Raw genomic sequence first — 19,306 nt, 5'->3', positions numbered from 1 at the left:
TTTGTGGGAACCTGCTGGGCTCAGTTCTCTTCTCTCACTCCAGTGTTAATCAAGAGTAACTCCCCGATTGTCAGTGGAGTTACACCCATGAAAAACTAGTGTAAGTGACTAGAGAATCAGCCTTGTGTCTTGCTGTCCTTGGCTTTGTACAAGTGTTGGCACTACCAAGAGTTAAACAGTCCAGCGGAATGGAGAGAAACAGCCCTTTGGTTCTGGATTTTTATGCTACACTTGGAGATCATTGGGACAGACGCTAGATGATATCCAAATCAATAGACTTAGCTTACATCTGGCCCAGCTGGTACAGTCCACACTGCAGAGTGACAAGTGTGACATGTAGCAAAATGCTTAATACCAACATTTCGCAATATACCAACATGAAATGTTTTCACATTGCATATTCTTAATTGTCAGAGTATCTCACAAGGGATTAAAATAGATTTCTATATTTTCATTTGAAATTTGCTGACCAGGTCAGTCTCTCACTGAAAGTTATGTAGCAGTAGATTGCATTCCCACACTTTTTATTGCATGGTGGGTAGGTATAAATGTACGTGAATTCCACTTGTAAGTTTTTGTACATACAGTGTAGCATCTAGTCTTCCTGGTAGAAGGTTGTAATTTGTAATTGCCTATGAAAAAGGTACTAGCCTTTGAAATATTCTAGACACTACCTTTTAATTCAGTGGCACTTGTGCACAGGTTAGTTTTAGTGATAGAGATAACAGTACACAACTTTGTATTGGGCTTCAGTCAAAGTACTCACTAAACAAAAATGGCAATTTTGATACTAACATATAGATCTATTTTATATCTAATTTTAGCACAGATCTGTATACTTGTACAGAATGAACGGGGGTGTCAATGCTAACAGTATTTTTTTGGAATTTTACCTCTACAAGCCCCTTAAAGCTTACAACAAAGAGAGACTCTCCACAAATTTTGAAAAATGTGTTTGTCAAGAAAAATCAAAAGCGTACAAAACTGTCAAAACCTACCAGTGATGGACAGAATTCTGTGATGCTGTTGCAGAAGCTAGAAGAGATTAATTGAGTTGGTGGCTCCTGGATGAGTTTCTAGTTTAGATGATGTGCCACCAATGCTCAATCACAGGGGTTGCCATTCAGAAATACACAAGCAAGTTGAATTTGGCACACATCAGATTGTACTGAACCTAGAAAAGACAACAGACTCTGAATCTGATCAGAGAGCATTATGTTCACCTGCTTCATAACCACCAGAGCATGTATGTCCCCCAGCAACTGTCCTGTTGTAGTGTTTGCTTGAGAAACACACCAAGACAAGAAACTTCATAAATAGAAACAATTGAAAGAGCAACTAATCTCAGGGAGGTAGCACTTCAAAGAAGGGATGACGTCATGTTGCACAGAATATCTGTGGAAGACTCGATTGCTAACGATGCAGTTTATCATTCAACATGGCTTTTCTTCCTACTGAGTAAAACAAATCTTAAAGCAAAACCATCTAGTTACATTGCAGCAATAGTCACCTTATGACATTGCATTTTATCAGCTGATTGAAGAGACAGTTATTTGTTCTTCTCCTGGCCAGACAGCTACAAAGATATAAAGCCCAGCTTCCCTCAGATGTAGAAACTGCAAGTTATTCTAGTAGCAAATTACAGGCAAAATTAGAAAAAAACCCTGTGGTTCTGCAATTTCATTCCATACACAGCATGGACTAAGCAAGTCTACCATTTTTCTGTGCAGTACAATAAATTTAGCTGGTGCTATCCAAACTGCTAGTCATCTGTAACAGGAATTTAAGTCATCCAAATGTTCTGTGGGTGTTCTTCTGGTAATTGAGCCTGATGAACTGCCTTCAAGTGAAATATCCAAAATTAAACATCAGAATATTATCCACAGTCTTAAGAGACTGGAGCATAGGCGGTCTGGCCTACTGGTCACAGGTGGGCTGGGGTCCACACGTCCAGTACAGTAGTCAGTGAGCAGGGGTTGGAGAAATCACAAAAGCTGGGCTCAAAGTCAGGCCGGGGTCAGAGACTGGAGATCAGAGGTAGTACCAGGCTGGAGTCAGGCTGGGATCGGAGGCTGGAGATCAGAACACAAGGTGAGGCTTGGAGTCGCAGCAGGTCCAAAGTCTGTGTGGCTGCTCAAGCAACTTTCTGGGGCAGCATACAGGGTTAAGTAGGGTGCTTGGCCAATCAGAAAGTCTCTTGGTGGCACTTCATATGATACCTACTCACCACAGTGTTCCCTGGCTGTCTCTCTGCATGGCTTCCTGGTTGTACTGAGGGAACATGAGCTGTCCCAGGCTCTGCAGACCTGGATTGTAGTACCGAGATCCTTACGCAAACCCAGGTGATTGTACTTTACTGAGGTCATCTACTTTTGTGTCCTGCGTCCCAGAGCTCGGGCCCCAGCCTGAGCCCGGCCATCTATACAGCAATTTTTAGCCACGTAGACCAATCCCTGTGAGCCTGAATCAGATCACCTGATACAGATGTTTTGTTCCTAGCTATTTACTACTTTCTAAAAATGGAATACACAGATAATATATTGATTGAAACAGGCACCGTTACCAGCACACCTGACAATTGTCACTCCATACCTGTGCATGCAATTTTTGACACACTCATTCCTGACTCCTGCAACGTGCTTCCTGCTGTACACGCATTAACAGAATGTGACTCTGTCTCATTTCTATTTGGGGGGTGAGTGGGGATCTATGTTTAATATTGTCAGAACAAAGGGAGCTTACTGCTTCAGAGATCTTGCCAAATTTGGATAGAGTGACGGACAAGCTGCAGTTTTTGCAGCAAGGAAATTGGTAGCAGTGCTGTGTGACCATAGTGAGAAAGAAAAGAAGACCCACAGACATCTGAATTGCTTGAACCTCAGTTTAGCCATCAAAAAGACATGCCACTGGCCAAACTCCCATCATGCGAGGACAGTTCTGAAGAGCATGTCAAATGAGCATCTTGGCAAACAAAGATTTGGATGTCTTCACACATAAGTAAACCAAATATTGGATCACCATTGCAACTTGGATGGAAAAATGTGGATAATTAACTACTTTCTGTATTCTTCAAGGTCCCAATGGCATCTGAGCTTCCACAGGACCTTATATGTGCCTGTACCCGAGAGGTCGCTGCACAATTTACTGTCTGTAGCCAGAACAGTCTTCACTACACAGAACTTTGTATATGCCAAGGCAATGAAGTCTATGGTATCCTATGCATTTTTGACAGAGATCATAATGATGAACAAGATGATGATAATCATGTTGACTAGAAATTTCACTATTACACCTGTACACATTTATTATTAGATTTTGTTTTACCCTTTATATTATTGTTGTAATGCCTCATGGTCACAAAGAAATCCAATTTTATGTCTTGAAATAATACATAAAGTCAGTAACAGAAAGGAATGCAAATATTTCAAAGTGATCTTTTTAACGTATTGGTGGTGTCATTGTTTATTCCCGTTTGTATGGTACCACTTGACAGTTCCATGTCATACCTCATCTTAAAGTAGACATAATAAGCTTTGAAATGATGTGCATCTGTGTAGCGAGGATACACTAAGTTGACTATATTGGTAGTGTCTGTTGCATGCCTATCTGCACCTGCTGAGTTGCAAGTCACGTTTGGCTGTAGCCCCAAGTAGAGTGCACTGCAGTCTCCCAGGCTGCAAGTGACAAAGCCATGGATAACATGGTGAGGCCCATATTTAAGGTGAATGATTGAACCTTCTGTCCAAGAACTGATGGGAACAAAGTAGAGCTACTGCTGCCATCTAGCCATCCAGGAGCAGTTAAGTGTCCTAAATAACAAAGAGTGGACAAACTCTGATACAGCCTCTGTCAGCTTCTTTTTTGCAATTCACCAATGCTACCTTTATCTTTCAAGGCCTGGTTTTGGCTGGGCTCTGAGAAAATTAAACAACTCCACTATCTGGTGAAGTGAAACAGACTGAGCACTGTGCAGTCTGAATAGTGAAGGTACTGCACCCATCTGTGTTGTTGGCTTTATATATTTGGGCAAGAAGGGTACCAACACTGAACCCTAAATGTATTTCTATGAGACTGTACTCTGGACTAAGGAGCAATCCCCCAGTGCTACCTGCTGGATCTGTTTGGAAAGAGCAGAGCCACTCAGATGCCACCAACTGTCCCAGCCAGCATCCTAATTTGCATGACCTGGTGCTCAACAGTGTTGATGACAACTGGTGGATAATAGATTATAATAGATTAATTTTATTGAAATAATCCAAATCCTCCCCTGATTCCAGTCTGTTGATCTATCACATAACATGTGGATGGAGGTAGAGCTAAAGTCAGGATTGGAACAGCAGTCTCCAGCCAGTATGTGGAAGGAGGACAGCAGTGCTAGGCTTATGTTGGGAATATGAGCGGACCTGGGCTCTCTACTCTATTTCCAGAGGGTGGACAGGTGGTGGTGGAGTGGCAGAGTTTAAGATCTGAGTTGAAACCTTAACTGAGAGTTTCCAACTTTGGGTATTTAAATTCTGAACCCTAATGCCCTTAGTTTTTGGTAAGTTTATGCAATCATACTCACAGGTGCATTAGCAACAGTTCTTGTGAGAATGTCCTTTTTTTCACGTTCACAAATCTACTGGAAAAGCCTAATATTTTACTTTGAAACAATTTAGTGCAGTGTTTAGTGCTACAGGACAAGTTCAAGATAAGAAAAATATTGTTATATAATAATATATAAATATTCCATACTTTTTACGTTGAAATCTTCATAGGACTCTCTGAGAGAGATCAGTCTTCCATTGATGTTTCTAAAGTTACACTTTTTTTTATAGGTTTCATAGTAGCAGCCGTGTTAGTCTGTATTCGCAAAAAGAAAAGGAGTACTTGTGGCACTTTAGAGACTAACAAATTTATTAGAGCATAAGCTTTCGTGAGCTACAGCTCACTTCATCGGATGCATTTGGTGGAAAAAACGGGAGATTTATATACACATGCAGAGAACATGAAACAATGGGTTTATCATACACACTGTAAGGAGAGTGGTCACTTAAGATAAGCCATCACCAGCAGCGGGGGTGGGGGGATGGGGGGGGACGACCTTTCATGGTGACAAGCAAGGTAGGCTAATTCCAGCAGTTAACAAGAATATCTGAGGAACAGTGCGGGGTGGGGTGGGGGGGAGAAATAACATGGGGAAATAATTTTACTTTGTGTAATGACTCATCCATTCCCAGTCTCTATTCAAGCCTAAATTAATTGTATCCAGTTTGCAAATTAATTCCAATTCAGCAGTCTCTCGTTGGAGTCTGTTTTTGAAGCTTTTTTGTTGAAGGATAGCCACTCTTAGGTCTGTAATCGAGTGACCAGAGAGATTGAAGTGTTCTCCAACTGAGTTGGAGAGCTCACTCACGAAAGCTTATGCTCTAATAAATTTGTTAGTCTCTAAGGTGCCACAAGTACTCCTTTTCATTTTGCGAATACAGACTAACACGGCTGCTACTCTGAAACCTCTCCTTACAGTGTGTATGATAAACCCATTGTTTCATGTTCTCTGTGTGTGTATATAAATCTCCCCTCTGTATTTTCCACCAAATGCATCCGATGAAGTGAGCTGTAGCTCACGAAAGCTTATGCTCTAATAAATTTGTTAGTCTCTAAGGTGCCACAAGTACTCCTTTACTTTTTTTATATTAGAGTATAATCTCCATTGTATATTAAAATCTTCACACTGTACTACAGATTCTTTTGGCAACTGTAATCTCTACAGAACTAGTCAATACATATCTTGGTTTTTGCATCACCCTTTGATACATACTCAGTTCTCTTCTGCAATAGCTACCACAACCATTCAATTTTCAATGAAACCTTATAATAAAGTTTGTTTTTTAGTGGTATTTTTTCAAAGCTACTCAAGTATTAGTTCTTATGGCTGCCTAAGTGCCTGAGGGGCCTCCTTAGCCCATCACTGTTCCTTAACCCCTTCTTGGCCAGTGAGGGGTCTATACCCCCTGTCACACAGGCCAATTCTGTGTTGTTTTTTTTGCAGCCACATCAGGTGGCAAACTTCTGTCTAACTAGGTCTTTTTTTGGTATTCCTGCGTCCCAGATTTTTGCCTCCTGTAGATCATTTCCCTGTTGTATATTATCATATATTTCCTAAAATGAATGTCTTATTTTTCTCTCTAGAGAGACACTGTGAGTGAGGTAATATCTTTTATTGGACCAACTTCTGTTGGTGAGAAAGACAAGCTTTCAAGCGTATGGAGAACTCTTATTCTTTTCTCTCCACAAGTACCTTTCATTGACCCCCTTTACATTATTTCATTGTCCATGATGGTATTAAAAACTCTCTCCATTGGAGTCAGCTGTGACTTCATTGGGATGCAGTATGTCTTCTCCCCTAGCCATTAATAACTTAAACAATGCTGGATTCACCCCTGGTCTCAGATACACCAAACACTCTTGCTGAGTAAACACCCCTCTTTCTAGGCATGGTATTTATATCAGGCTGTTAGCAGAACAAACCAAATAAAACCCATAAGAGCTGCCTGACCCTGTCTCAGTTCTTAGATCCACAGGTTCCCTGTGTCTTTGACAGCAGCAGCTATAACACAGGTACAGAGGACTGACCATTCCCAGATCTTGAGGTGGTTGTCCTTACTTGTGAACTGTTGTGCTGCTCACAAGTCTGTGCCCTCCCCCAAGCAGTGTCATCAGGCTAATCTGGAGGTTGAACAACTATTTATTTAATCCCCTCTGATCCTCAATTAAGGGCACTAGGATTTCCTCCCAGGGACCATCTTGAGAGTGCTATCAATCTAGAAGGGTTCCCTCCCTGACTCCCAAAATTGCACTGCCCCCATCATACTGGTACTTAACCTCAGTCCTTGAGACATCCCACGAGATCTCTCTTCCCAAGGACAGTTTTTAGTGCTTATTACATTGTTTCTGTGCAAGCCAATTAGAACTCATTTTTTCAGTTAAGATTCTGAGACACAGTATCAAATACTTTCATTATTAATCTATAGATTATAAGAATGGCCATACTGGACCAGACCGATGGTCCATCTAGATCAGTATCATGTCTTCTGACAGTGGCCAGTGCCAGGTGCATCAGAAAGAATGAACAGAACAGGGCAGTTATTGAGTGATCCATCCCCTATCATTCAGTCCCGGCTTCTGGCACTCAGAGCATGGGATTGTGTCCCTGATCAGCTTGGCTAACAGTCATTTATGGACCTATCCTTCATGAATTTAGCTAATTTTTTTTAACCCAGGTATAATTTTGACTTTCACAACATCCCCTGGCAATGAGTTCCACAGGTTTACTGTGTGTTGTGTGAAGAAGTACTTCCTTATGCTAATTTTAAACTTGCTGCCTGTTAATTTCATTGGGTTACCCTGGTTCTTCTGATATGTGAAAGGGTAAATAACACTTTTTCTCCATTCATGATTTCATATAGACTTCTATTATATCCCCCACTTAGTCATCTCTTTTCTAAGATGAACAGTCCTGGTCTTTTTAATCTCTTTTCTTATGGAAGTTGTTTCATAGCCCTAATCATTTTGTTGCCCTTTTTGTTTCTTTTCCAATTATAATATATCTTTTTCTGAGCTGGGATGACCAGAACTGTACACGGTATTCAATGTGTGGGTGTACCGTGGATTTATATAGTGGTGTTATGATATTTCCTGATGGTTCCTAACATTCTGTTAGCTTTTTTTAGCTGCTGCTGCACATTGAATAGATGTTTTCAGAGAACGATCCACAGTGACTCCATGATCTCTTTCTTGAGTGGTAACAGATAATTTAGATCCCGTCATTTTGTATGTGTAGTTGGGATTATTTCCAGGGTACATTACTTTGCACTTATCAACATTGAATTTAATTTGCCATGTTGTTGCCCAGTCACCTGGTTTACTGACTTCCCCTTGTAAGTCTTCGCAGTCAGTTTTGGACTTTACGATCTTGAATAATTTTGTGACATCTGCACATTTTACCACCTCACTGTTTACTACCGTTTCCAATTCATTTATGAATATGTTGAACAGCACAGGTCCCAGTACAGATCCTTGATGGAACCTGCTGTGTGTCTCTCTCCACTGTGAAAACTGACCATTTATTCCTATCCTTTGTCTCCTATCTTTTAATCAGTTACTGATCCATGAAAGGACCTTTCCTCCTATCCCATGACCGCTTACTTTGTTTAAGAGCCTTTGGTGAGGGATCTTGTTAAAGGCTTTCTGAAAGTCCATATTCACTATATCAATTGGATCACCCTTGTCCACATGCTTGTTGATTCCCTCAAAAATTTTCAATAGGTTGGTGAGTCAAGATTTCCCTCTACAAAAGCTTTTTGACTCTTCCCTAACATATTGTGTTCATCTATGTCGCTGATAATTCTGTTCTTTACGAGAGTTTCAACCAGTTTCCTGGATACTGAAGTTAGATTTACTCATCTGTAATTGCCAGGATTTCCTCCTGAGCCTTTTTTAAAAATCGGTGTTACATTGGCTATCCTTCAGTCATTTGGTAGAGAAGTTGACAGCAGTGATAGATTACATGCCACAGTTAGCAATTCTGCAGTTTCATTTTTGAGTTCCTTCAGAACTCTTGGGTGAATACCATCTGGTCCTGGTGACTTATTACTGTTTATTCCAAAACTTCCTCTATTTACACATCAATCTGGGACAGTTTTCAGATTTGTCACATAAAAAGAATGGCTCAGGTGTGGGAATCTCCCTCACGTCTTTGGCAGTGAAGACTGATGCAAAGAATTAATTTAGCATCTCTGCAACAGCCGTGTCTTCCTTGAGTGCTCCTTTAACACTTTGACTCTCCAGTGGCCCCACTGATTGTTTGGATCACGTCTCCATTCCTCTCATTAGTTCAGACAAGCAGTCAGGTTTGATTATTCTTTATAAACCCAATATGATCAACTATGGAGTCATGACCACATCTTTGTAATAGCTGTTAAACTTAACTTGCCTCTTTCAAGGCCTTCTATCAAGTAAGCTACATTATTTGTAAATGTAAGGACCAGGAAGAACCATTGTGATCAACTAGGGTAACCTTCTGCATAGCATAAACCAGAGGTGGGCAAACTACGGCCTGCGGGCCACATCCGGCCCGCAGGACCGTCCTGCCCAGCCCCTGAGCTCCCGGCTGGGGAGGCTAGCCCCCGGCTGTCTCCCCTCCCTTGTAGTTTTGTCGCCGTGCGGGTAGTGTGGCTTGCGCCCGCCCAGCTCCCAGGCTTTCCAATAAGTCTGTCCTGACGCTCTGAGCAGCATGATAAGGAGGCGGGGATTGGGGGGTTGGATAAGGGGAAGGAGGGTCCGGGGGACTGTCAAGGGACAGGGGCAGTTGGATAGGACGGAGGTTTGGGGGTGGTGGTCAGGAGACAGGGAGCGGGGGGATTGGATAGGGGGTGAGGTCCTGGGGTGCCAGTTAGGGATGGGGGTCCTGGGAGGGGACAATCAGGGGACAAGGAGTGGGGTGTGTGTGGATGGGTCGGGTCCCTGGGGGGCTGTCCAGGGCAGGGGTGTGGATAGGGGTTGGGGCAATCAGGGGACAGAGAGCAGGAGGGGTTGGATAGGGGGTGGGGTCCTGGGGGGGCGGTTAGGGGCGGGAGGTTCCGGGAGGAGGTGGTCAGGGGACAAGGAACAGGGGACAAGGAGTGGTGTGTGTGTGGATGGGTCAGGGGTCCCTGGGGGGCTGTCAGGGGCAGGGGTGTGGATAGGGGTCAGGGCGGTCAGGGGACAAGGAGCAGGGGGGTTTGGATGGGTCAGGGGGCAGGAAGTTGGAGGGGACGGGGAGGGGGCAAGGGCCAGGCTGTTTGTGGAGGCACAGCCTTCCCTACTCAGCTTTCCATGCTGTTTCGCAACCCCAGTGTGGCCTTCGAAACAAAAAGTTTGCCCACCCCGGCATAAGCTATAGAAGTTTACTCAGTATTTCCTGCGTTTAACGCATTAACTTGTAATTTCATTTGAGTATCTCTTACAGTAAGCCATTTAGTCATACTTCAAAGATTTCAAGTGATGAAGAATTTACCGCATTCCTTGGCAATGTGTTCCAGAGGCTAATTACCCTCACTGTTAAACATTTGCTCATTTCCAGTTTGAATTTTACTGACCTCAGCTTCTAGTCATTGAACTTTGTTCTGCCTTTGAGTGCTAGACTGAAGAGCTCTCTAATATCTGATAGCTTCCCTGGTTTAGTCACTTACAGGCTGGTTGAATAGCTTCTTAATCTACCCTTTTTGATAAATTAAGTAGATTGAACTTCTAGTCTCTCGCTGTAAATTATTTTTTCAGACCACGAATCATTCATGTAGCTCTTCTTTGACTGTCTCCAGGGAAGAGGGAAAGGGAATAATGTGGTTTTATTTCATAGCAGCTTCACTTGACAACATCAAGTTGCTTAAGGCTTTTATACCACTGCCCATCACTGTAGTATCTGAAGGCCAGGTTTTTAAAGGTATTTATGTCCCTAAAGATGCCTGGTGGTATTTCAGAAGAGCCTAGACACCTTACTCCTGTTGACTTAAATGGGAGTTAGGCACCTCGGTGCCTAATGGGACTTTCAAGAACACCTATCTGCATCTGTAGGGTCCACTTTTAAAAATATGGCTCAAGTACCTTCCACATAAGATCAATAGCAATAACAAAATCTATAGCAGACAAAGGGGCCTTTGGCACTTTTCCCTTTTCAGGATAAAAACTCTGCTTGGGGTAGGATTCTTTTTACTTTTTATTAATTTACTTTTTTGGGTATTTTCTTAGGTTGAGTTGTTTCCAAGTTGGTATCTTATGGTTCGTTGCAGGTATTTTGGTATTTGAATGAGATGAAATAGTATCACTTTGGGTAGATAAATTAAATTTATGTCCTGTGGGGTTTGCAAAGCTGGTTGACATCTGTTCACCGAACTGTAGGGGTGAGAATGGAGCTCCATTTTTGAGCTAGTTCCCACCATCCTCTGAAGTGCTCAGAGCTCCCCTGAATCCTTTGGATAAAGGGGCTTGTGTTGTACTACTTTAGGCAACATGTATTCAGCTTGTGGAATTTGTAACTGAAGAAGGTCAGACAGTCAATACCGTGGCTGGATAATGTTATGAATCCTAAAATCAGGGTAATCCTACTGAGATGAAGAACATCTCCATGTTCAGCATTGCACAGCTGGCCAACTCCAGGACCTCTCACCCACAGCAGAGATAGGGGATGAGTGGCTCAAGCCAACAATGTCCTGGGACCCTGAGACTGAGAAGGGCTGATGGAATTGGCTGGGATACAGCGGGTCTGAGATAGGAGTCATTTGGACATGACTTCTTGTTGCTTAGGATTTTGAAACAATAATGCCTTTAAATCTAAAAGCTTCTCTCCTCTCTCCCCCACTTTCCACCATTGTGTGTGTGTGTGGGTGTCTGTCTGTCTATCTGTCTCCCTCCCCTCCTCTCAGTCAGAAGGCTTTAGCTGCACTCGAAGCAAAGCATTCATTGTTAAAGAGCGAGTTGGTTGCCAGGAGGGAGGCGCTGGAGAAATCCCACCTTGATGGGGAGTTGATGAAGCAAGAGAAACATGAACTTGCCATGGCACTGGAGAGGGTACGGGCTCATCTGTTATTCCCAGGCAGCATCAAGCCTAGCTTGTTATTTCAAGAGAGAGTTCAAATAGCAGGCTCACCATACACTGCTCCATGCAGTATGAAAAGGCTAGATAGTGCCATCTCCCTTAAGGGGACACCAGAATCAAGCCAGAAAAACTCTTTGGGGATAGAGGGATGGCTGAGAGAGGATTGGGAACCCAACTATATGGAAACAGGAATTGCTGGAGGATAAGGGGTGTGTATGGTGAGAGGGATGCACTTTGGGTATGAGGGAGGAGTATTGTCTTGGAGACACAGCTGATATCAGTGATTTGGAAAAGGCGAACCTTGGGTTAAAGCAAGGGAAGCCTTTGTGGGGTTTTGTTTTCATCTCCTTCCTTTCTTCTTTGCCCTGCTAGGCAGAACAGTCAATTGCTGAATTGACAAGTGCTCAGAATAAACTGAAGACAGAAACCGCTGATCTGCATGATGTGGCTGAGAAGATGAGTGGCATTAATGAGGCATTAGCTTTGGATAAAATGCAGTTGAATCAGCTTGTCCTGCAGGTGAGTAGAGGTCTCCAAGGGAACCAGTGGTTGGGTTTATCTTGGTGAGGTCTCCTTCAAGCTTCTCCAGGGGATACTAGGGCTAACTGAGTGTGGACATGACAAAGTGTTCTCTGCCCAGGGCAGGGGCCCAAAAAAGAGTATGCCTGTGTTCTCTGCTTCTTGATTTCCTTTTTGTTTTTTCCTTGACTGTAGTTGGAGCAGGAGAATCAGGCTTTGTCAAGCAAAGTGAAGGACATGCAAAGAGCAACAACCTCTGTGCAGGAGGACCTGAGCCTGTCAGAAAGAGCAAATGAGGAGCTCTGTGCAGAGAAAACCCATCTGGAGCAGTTGCTGCAGAAAGCTAAGGAGGTGCAGGAGGGACTGCAGGCAGAGTTGAGTGTGCTGAGAGATGAGAGAAAAGAGACCCATGAGGTGATGAGTCAGGTGAGAGAGACCTCCACAGGAATCTGGCAGCACTAGCACTGTGGTGCTGAGGCTGGGTGTGGTGCTGCTGGGTTTTAGAACAGCCTCAGCACTAAGACATCTAGTGCTGTTGGAAACAATACAGGGTCAGAGTTCACATGACTCTTGGGCATTTCCTACTGGGCATGTCTCAGACTGATGGTGAAGGGTGGGGTTTGCGATGACTCTCCATGTTTTCTTGGGAATTGAATTGTCCAATAGAGAGTATAGTGTATATAGTGAAGACAGTCACTTTCCACCCCAGGAATCCAAAGCACTTTGCAAATATTAGTGAGTTCAGCGTCACAACCTCCCTGAGAGGGAGGGACACTAGCCCCATGTTATAAGAATCTGTGGCTGAAGATTGCACACAGGCCTATGGCAGAGCATGGAATAGGATCCAGTCTTGCCCCTTAACTACAGAAGCATTCTTCTAGCACTACCACTGCACCTGTCATTGCCCCAAGGAGAACTCACTGGAAACGTTGTGTATTACAATAGGGGCCCATTTCATCCCTGCACTCAATGAATCTGCATTTTCTGATGAAAAATTCCTGACCAGCTCTTCTTAGGGGATTTCCCCAGGAACTGGCTTGAGCAGCTTTGCAGTCTTATGACACTAGGATAATGTAATGCAAGGTTCTGTACTAGGTCCAAAATATCAGGAAGCATAAGGAATGGAACAGAAAATATGGAAAATGTAATGCCCTTGTATAAATCAGCAATCTGTCCTCCACTGGATATTGTATGCAGTACTGGTCACCCCCTTTCAAAAGGATATTGCACAATTAGAGAGGGCTCTGAGAGAGGTGATGGTGAGAACAGTTAGGGGCCTGGAAAAACTCCTATGAAGAGAGGTTGAGAAGATTGGCATTGTTTACATTAGGGAGGAGACATCAGAAGAATATATAAAATACTGAATGGTGTAGAGAAGGGAGATTTAGTCACCCTGACTCCTAACTCAAGAACAAGGGCAGATTCAGTGAAATGAGATAGTGGTAAATTGATAAAAGGAAATGCTTTTTCATACAGTGTGTATTTAGAGTATGGAACTCCATTGCCACAGGATGCTACCACTGAGGCCAAGGACTTAGCAGAGTACAGAGAGGACATTTATATGGGTGACCAGAATATTGAGAGTTACAATAGTAACTACTAAGAAAGGCGATGGAAGGGCTATAGAACTTCTTGCATTGGGGTTGAAGCCAGTCTCTAACACTTATGGATTTGGAGGAAACTCCCCTGGGGGGATTATCTTATGGGCAGGGATTCATGCACTTTTCTTTGCTGTGTCTTTCTTCTTTCTCTGAAGCAGCTGGCATTAGTCAGTGTCAGAGAGAGGATGGTGGCCTGGATGGACCATTGGTCTGATCTACTCTGGCAATTCTTGTGTTCCTACAGATTATTTTGTCCCTGGGAATCCCATGCTCCTCCCTTCCCCTGCCTGCAGCTCCTGGAAATGATTTATAAATGCCCATGCTTTCTAGAAGAACTTCCATGCCAAGGGTAGCGGGCCTTAAGCAGCCTTTGTTACTAACTCCAAGCTGACCAGGATGATACTGCTGCCTCCTGTCTTGACTTATTAGTTAGCTTCTTTGGGGTACCCTGCCTTGATTACTTGCCATAACTGAGTGCTTATCTCATTGCCTGTTATAAATGACTTGTCATTTAATACCTTGTCCTCTGTCTCTGCTTACCACTCTCCAGCCACCACCAGGCTTCTTTCACTCATCTTCTGGATCCACTCATCACTCGTCCTCATCCAGTTCTCCCCTTCCCAACCTCATTCTCACAAATCTTCTTACCTGCTCCTTGTCCTGTCTTTAGCAACATGTCTCCTAGGCAGTTTCTTCCTCCCATCCCATCATCACCCTCACCCCACTGACTGCAAGCTGAGCCACCTCATTTCATAGAATCATAGAAAATTAGGGTTGGAAGAGACCTCAGGAGGTCATCTAGTCCAACACCCTGCTCAAAGCAGGACCAACCCCAACTAAATCATCCCAGCCAGGGTTTTGTCAAGCTGGGCCTTAAAACCTCTAAGATGGAGATTCCACCACCTCCCTACGTAACCCATTCCAGTGCTTCATCACCCTCTTAGTGAAATAGTTTTTCTTAATATCCAATTTAGACCTCCCCCGCTGCGACTTGAGCCCATTGCTCCTTGTTCTGTCATTTGCCACCACTGAGAATAGCCTAGCTCCATCCTCTTTGGAACTCCCCTTCAGGTAGTTGAAGGCTGCTATCAAATCTCCCCTCACTCTTCTTTTCTGCAGACTAAATAAGCCCAGTTCCCTCAGCCTCTCCTCATAAATCATGTGCCCCAGCCCTCTGATCATTTTCGTCGCCCTCTGCTGGACTGTCTCCACATCCTTTTTGTAGTGGGGGACCCAAAACTGGATGCAGTACTCCAGATGTGGCCTCACCAGTGCCGAATAGAGGGGAGTAATAATTTCCCTTGATCTGCTGGCAATACTCTACTAATGCAGCCCAATACGCCGTTAGCCTTCTTGGCAACAAGGACACACTGCTGACTTATATCCAGCTTCTCGTCCACTGTAATCCCCAGATCCTTTTCTGCAGAACTGCCACTTAGCCAGCCGGTCCCCATCCTGTAGCAGTGCATGGGATTCTTCTGTCATAAGTGCAAGACTCTGTACTTGTCCTTATTGAACCGTATCAGATTTCTTTTGGTCCAATCCTCCAATTTGTCTAGGTCACTCTGGACCCTATCCCTACTCTCTAGCATATCTACCTCTCCCCCCACTTAGTGTCATCTGCATACTTGCTGAGAGTGCAATCCATCCCATCATCCAGATAATTAATGAAGATGTTGAACAAAACTGGCTCCAGGACCAACCTCTGGGGCACTCCGCTTGATACCGGCTGCCAACTAGACATCGAGTTGTTGATCACTATCCATTTAGCCTGACGATCTAGCCAGCTTTCTATCCACCTTATAATCCATTCATCCAATCCACACTTTTTTAACTTGCTGGCAAGAATACTATGGGAGACCATATCAAAAGCTTTGCTAAAGTCAACGTATATCACATCCACCGCTTTCCCCATATCCACAGAGCCAGTTATCTCATCATAGAAGGCTATCAGGTTGGTCAGGCATGACTTGCCCTTGGTGAATCCATGTTGACTGCTCCTGATCACTTTCCTCTCCTCCAAGTGCTTCAAAATGGATTACTTGAGGACCTGCTCCATGATTTTTCCGGGGACTGAGGTGAGGCAGTAGTTCCCCAGATTCTCCTTCTTCCCTTTTTAAAAGATGTTCACTATATTTGCCTTTTTCCAATTGTCTGGGACCTCCCCTGATCGCTACAAGTTTTCAAAGGTAATGGCCAATGGCTCTGCAATCACATCAGCCAACTCCCTCAGCACCCTCGAATGCATTGCATCTGGCCCCATGGACCAGCTTTTCTAAATAGTCCTTAACCTGTTCTTTCACCACTGAGAGCTGCTCACCTCCTCCCCATACTGTGCAGCCCAGTGCAGCAGTCTAGGAGCTGACCTTGTCTGTGAAGACTGAGGCAAAAAAAGCATAGCGTACTTCAGCTTTTTCCACATCATCTGTCACTAGGTTGCCATTCAGTAAGGGTCCCACACTTTCCCTGACCTTCTTTTTGTTGCTAACATACCTATAGAAGCCCTTCTTGTTACCTTCACATTCCCTGCTAGCTGCAACTCCAGTTGTGCTTTGGCCTTCCTGATTATACCCCTGCAGCTCAAGCAATATTTTTATACTTCTCCCTAGTCATCTGTCCAAGTTTCCACTTCTTGTCAGCTTCCTTTTTGTGTTTAAGCTCACCAAAGATTTCTCTGTTAAGCCAAGCTGGTTGCCTGCCATATTTACTATTCTTTCTGCACATTGGGATGGTTTGTTCCTGTAACCTCAATAAGGATTCTTTAAAATACAGTGAGCTCTCCTGGACTCCTTTCCTCCTCATATTAGCCTCCCAGGAGATCCTGCCCATCAGTTCCCTGAGAGAGTCAAAGTCTGCTTTTCTGAAATCCAGGGTCCATATTCTGCTGCTCTCCTTTCTTCCTTTTGTCGGAATCCTGAACTTGAGTTGACATCATCCAATCCAAATCTGGTATTGGGTAGCGTTGCTCATTGCTGGTTTGGAGCTGTAGCCCCTCGCCCTGTAAGAGCTGGTTAACTGTTCAGTGCTCTCTTATCTCTAGCTGCATAGCAGACAGCTTGTGCAAACTTTCCTGCTCACTGGGAATTTCCTCTCCTGCTCTGCCTTCACTCCCCAGCAACAGCACCTTTTTTTTAAGTGGCTTTGATCTCTTGTTCACTTCTGTCTGGGATTAGTGGCTGCTTTCCATCCCTCTGTCTCCCCGCCCATGGTGCATATCACTGGCTGCTCCAGATGAGCTGTACTTTACTGTTTGCTGATTAGGTGCACTTTCCCGTTACCCTGGAGCCCAGCCTCATTCAGGGGACTGCTACTAGCTTTGCCTCCATGCACTCAGGCACAGCCAAATTTTGTTTGGAGCACTGAGGGTTGCTTGTGAAAAAGAAATGCTGGCTTAGTATTTCCATTATGCCACTGGAATGAGAACTATTGAGTTCTCCTCTGGGAAGCCATCTTGGCAATAAACCCTCTCAAAGTAGCAAATGTTTTTTTAAAAAGCATTGTCAAATGCTCACTAGCAGGGAAACATTATAGTAAGAGCTTGGAAATCAGTCTCTCCGCTACCCGCAACCTTATAGTGGTTAGTTACACCAGAATGGTATTTAGTGGTGGGAGAGTGGGTTATCTTTCTGTCTTGGTAACATGGCCATTGCCTCAGTTTCTGTTGATGATAAATGGGTTTTACCTCTCTAGCCAAACCAACAACTCCTATATCCCTCATTCTCTGGGTCATAGCCATCCTTGGAGGGTCTGTTTCAGTCTTCATCCGTCTCCTGCGTATATCACCACAGCTGTGCCAGCCCCTCAGAGTTGAAGAGCAGCTCTTGCTCTCACTTTGGAAAGCTCAAGCCTTGGTGCTAGTTATATGGCTGTCAAGTCCAACCACAAACCCTCCCAATTTCTTTTCCCCAAGGCTACTTCCTTCTCTCTACCACCAACCCTCAACTTCCCAAGGACTGGGTCTCAAGGGAAACTCCTACTCCTCAGTGTACTTTATGCAGCTGTCTGTGGGGCCTCCTCCTAAGCTCTTTTTACAGGATTCTTCTAAAGCCTCTTGCAGGCCTTTTGCCTGGAGAGGCCTCAAACTTCTGCTTCTGTCCATGTCCAAAGAGAGACCCACAGCAAATCTTGCTCCCTCCCTCATCATTGCTTTACTGAGGTGAGAGAACCCTTTATAAAGTCTCATTTTCCAGCATTCTTTGCTGGAAAGCTTACAGCTCCCAAGATTCCATTTATTCTGGGTTGTAACAGAGCAGAGCTGTAGCCTGCCTTAAAGGGCCATCATGCCCTGTTACAGGTGGAAATGGAGTATTGGATGTACCTGTTTTCAAAATTAACCAATAAACTTTTAGGAAAGGAGGTAACACAACTTTGATTATGTAGGAGCCCTTCCTCACGCCCTGAGGAAGAACAGAAAAGAGAAATTAACAGACAGTTTAAACTGACACTGAACTAGTTTTATTTTAGTATATCAAAAAGAAAATTTGTGAGCATCATGGGTCAATGGAGTAGAATGGGGAATTTGTCTTCACTTGTTTGATTGTTTCATAATCTGCTATACTAATTTTGGGTATTATAATATGGGATGGGTTTGTTATCTTACTTCATTTTAAGCCTTTTCTTTGTTTGATAATCTGAGGTTTTGTGTACTGTGCTTTGTTTGACAAATACCCAACTGGTGTGCTATGATGAAAGAAAAGCTATATAGCTTGGATTAGTATCCAAGCTTGGCTGTCTGTTGGAAATGTGTAGGAGGAATCTGATCTGTGTAGCACCTATGGATAGGACTATGTTATAAACCAAAAGCCTTGTTGGTGCAGGCACGTTTGCAGTCTGCCATCTCCCCACCCTCATAACTTGGCCACATCAAACTGATTTTCACAGAGTGGTGGAAGACACTTCTCATCCCCAAGAGCTGTTTCCCTGCCAAATCTAAGCTATTTACACCCAGCCACTTAAAAGAAAAGTGGGATCAAATTGTCATTTTTTAAGAATGGGGAAGCATATTTATTTATTACTCTCCTCGGTCTCACAAATGCCTAAATTGTCTCTGCTCAAACTTTTCAAAAAGTCACCTTCAGGCATACTTTGAGCAGGACTCTCAAAAGATTTCAGCTTGAAAGGTGAAAGCTTTGGAAAGTTTAGTACAGGATCTTTGCATGGAAACACTTAGGCAGGCTTAGCCATATGTGTTGGTAGTGCTGGAACTAATGTTAAAATTGTCTGATACACAGGTTAAGGAACGAGTGTCTGTACTTCTGGGTATAATGCTTAAATTATCCAAAAGTATAAAGTCTGGTTTAAAAGTCATAAAATACATAATCTGCAATATCCCCAAATTAAGGTTAATAAATTCAGCAGTACAATTAAAAGTATTAACATCCAAATATTTGGGCACATCACTCATAAGAGGTTATACTAAGAGTAGATTATGGAAAGCAAATATAGCAATGAGTGTAGATTGTCCCTCAGTAATGGAGAATTTAAGATAGGTTGTCCTTCAATAAATACAATCCACCACAGAAATATTTCAGTTACTTTCCTGACTTCACTTCTCAATGGCACTCCAGTTCAT

General features: G+C 43.6%; 1 protein-coding gene across 5 annotated transcripts in view; it reads left to right on the top strand.

Moving 5' to 3' along the window:
- Window positions 1–19,306, top strand: part of CEP250 (centrosomal protein 250) — a 142,239-nt gene that overhangs the window by 43,441 nt on the left and 79,492 nt on the right. For 4 of the 5 annotated variants that reach the window (XM_043495558.1, XM_043495556.1, XM_043495559.1 and 1 more), the window contains 3 exons: window positions 11,442–11,586; window positions 11,987–12,133; window positions 12,329–12,559. In XM_043495558.1, the coding sequence (XP_043351493.1) occupies window positions 11,442–11,586; window positions 11,987–12,133; window positions 12,329–12,559 (523 nt within the window). The remainder of the gene's footprint in view (window positions 1–11,441; window positions 11,587–11,986; window positions 12,134–12,328; window positions 12,560–19,306) is intronic. The other variant, XM_043495560.1, reaches the window with a different exon arrangement.

The sequence above is a fragment of the Dermochelys coriacea genome, chromosome 13 (assembly GCF_009764565.3).
Source record: "Dermochelys coriacea isolate rDerCor1 chromosome 13, rDerCor1.pri.v4, whole genome shotgun sequence".
NCBI lineage: Eukaryota > Metazoa > Chordata > Testudines > Dermochelyidae > Dermochelys > Dermochelys coriacea.
Note: the sequence above shows the minus strand (reverse complement) of the source record. Positions and strands in the feature narration are given on the sequence as shown.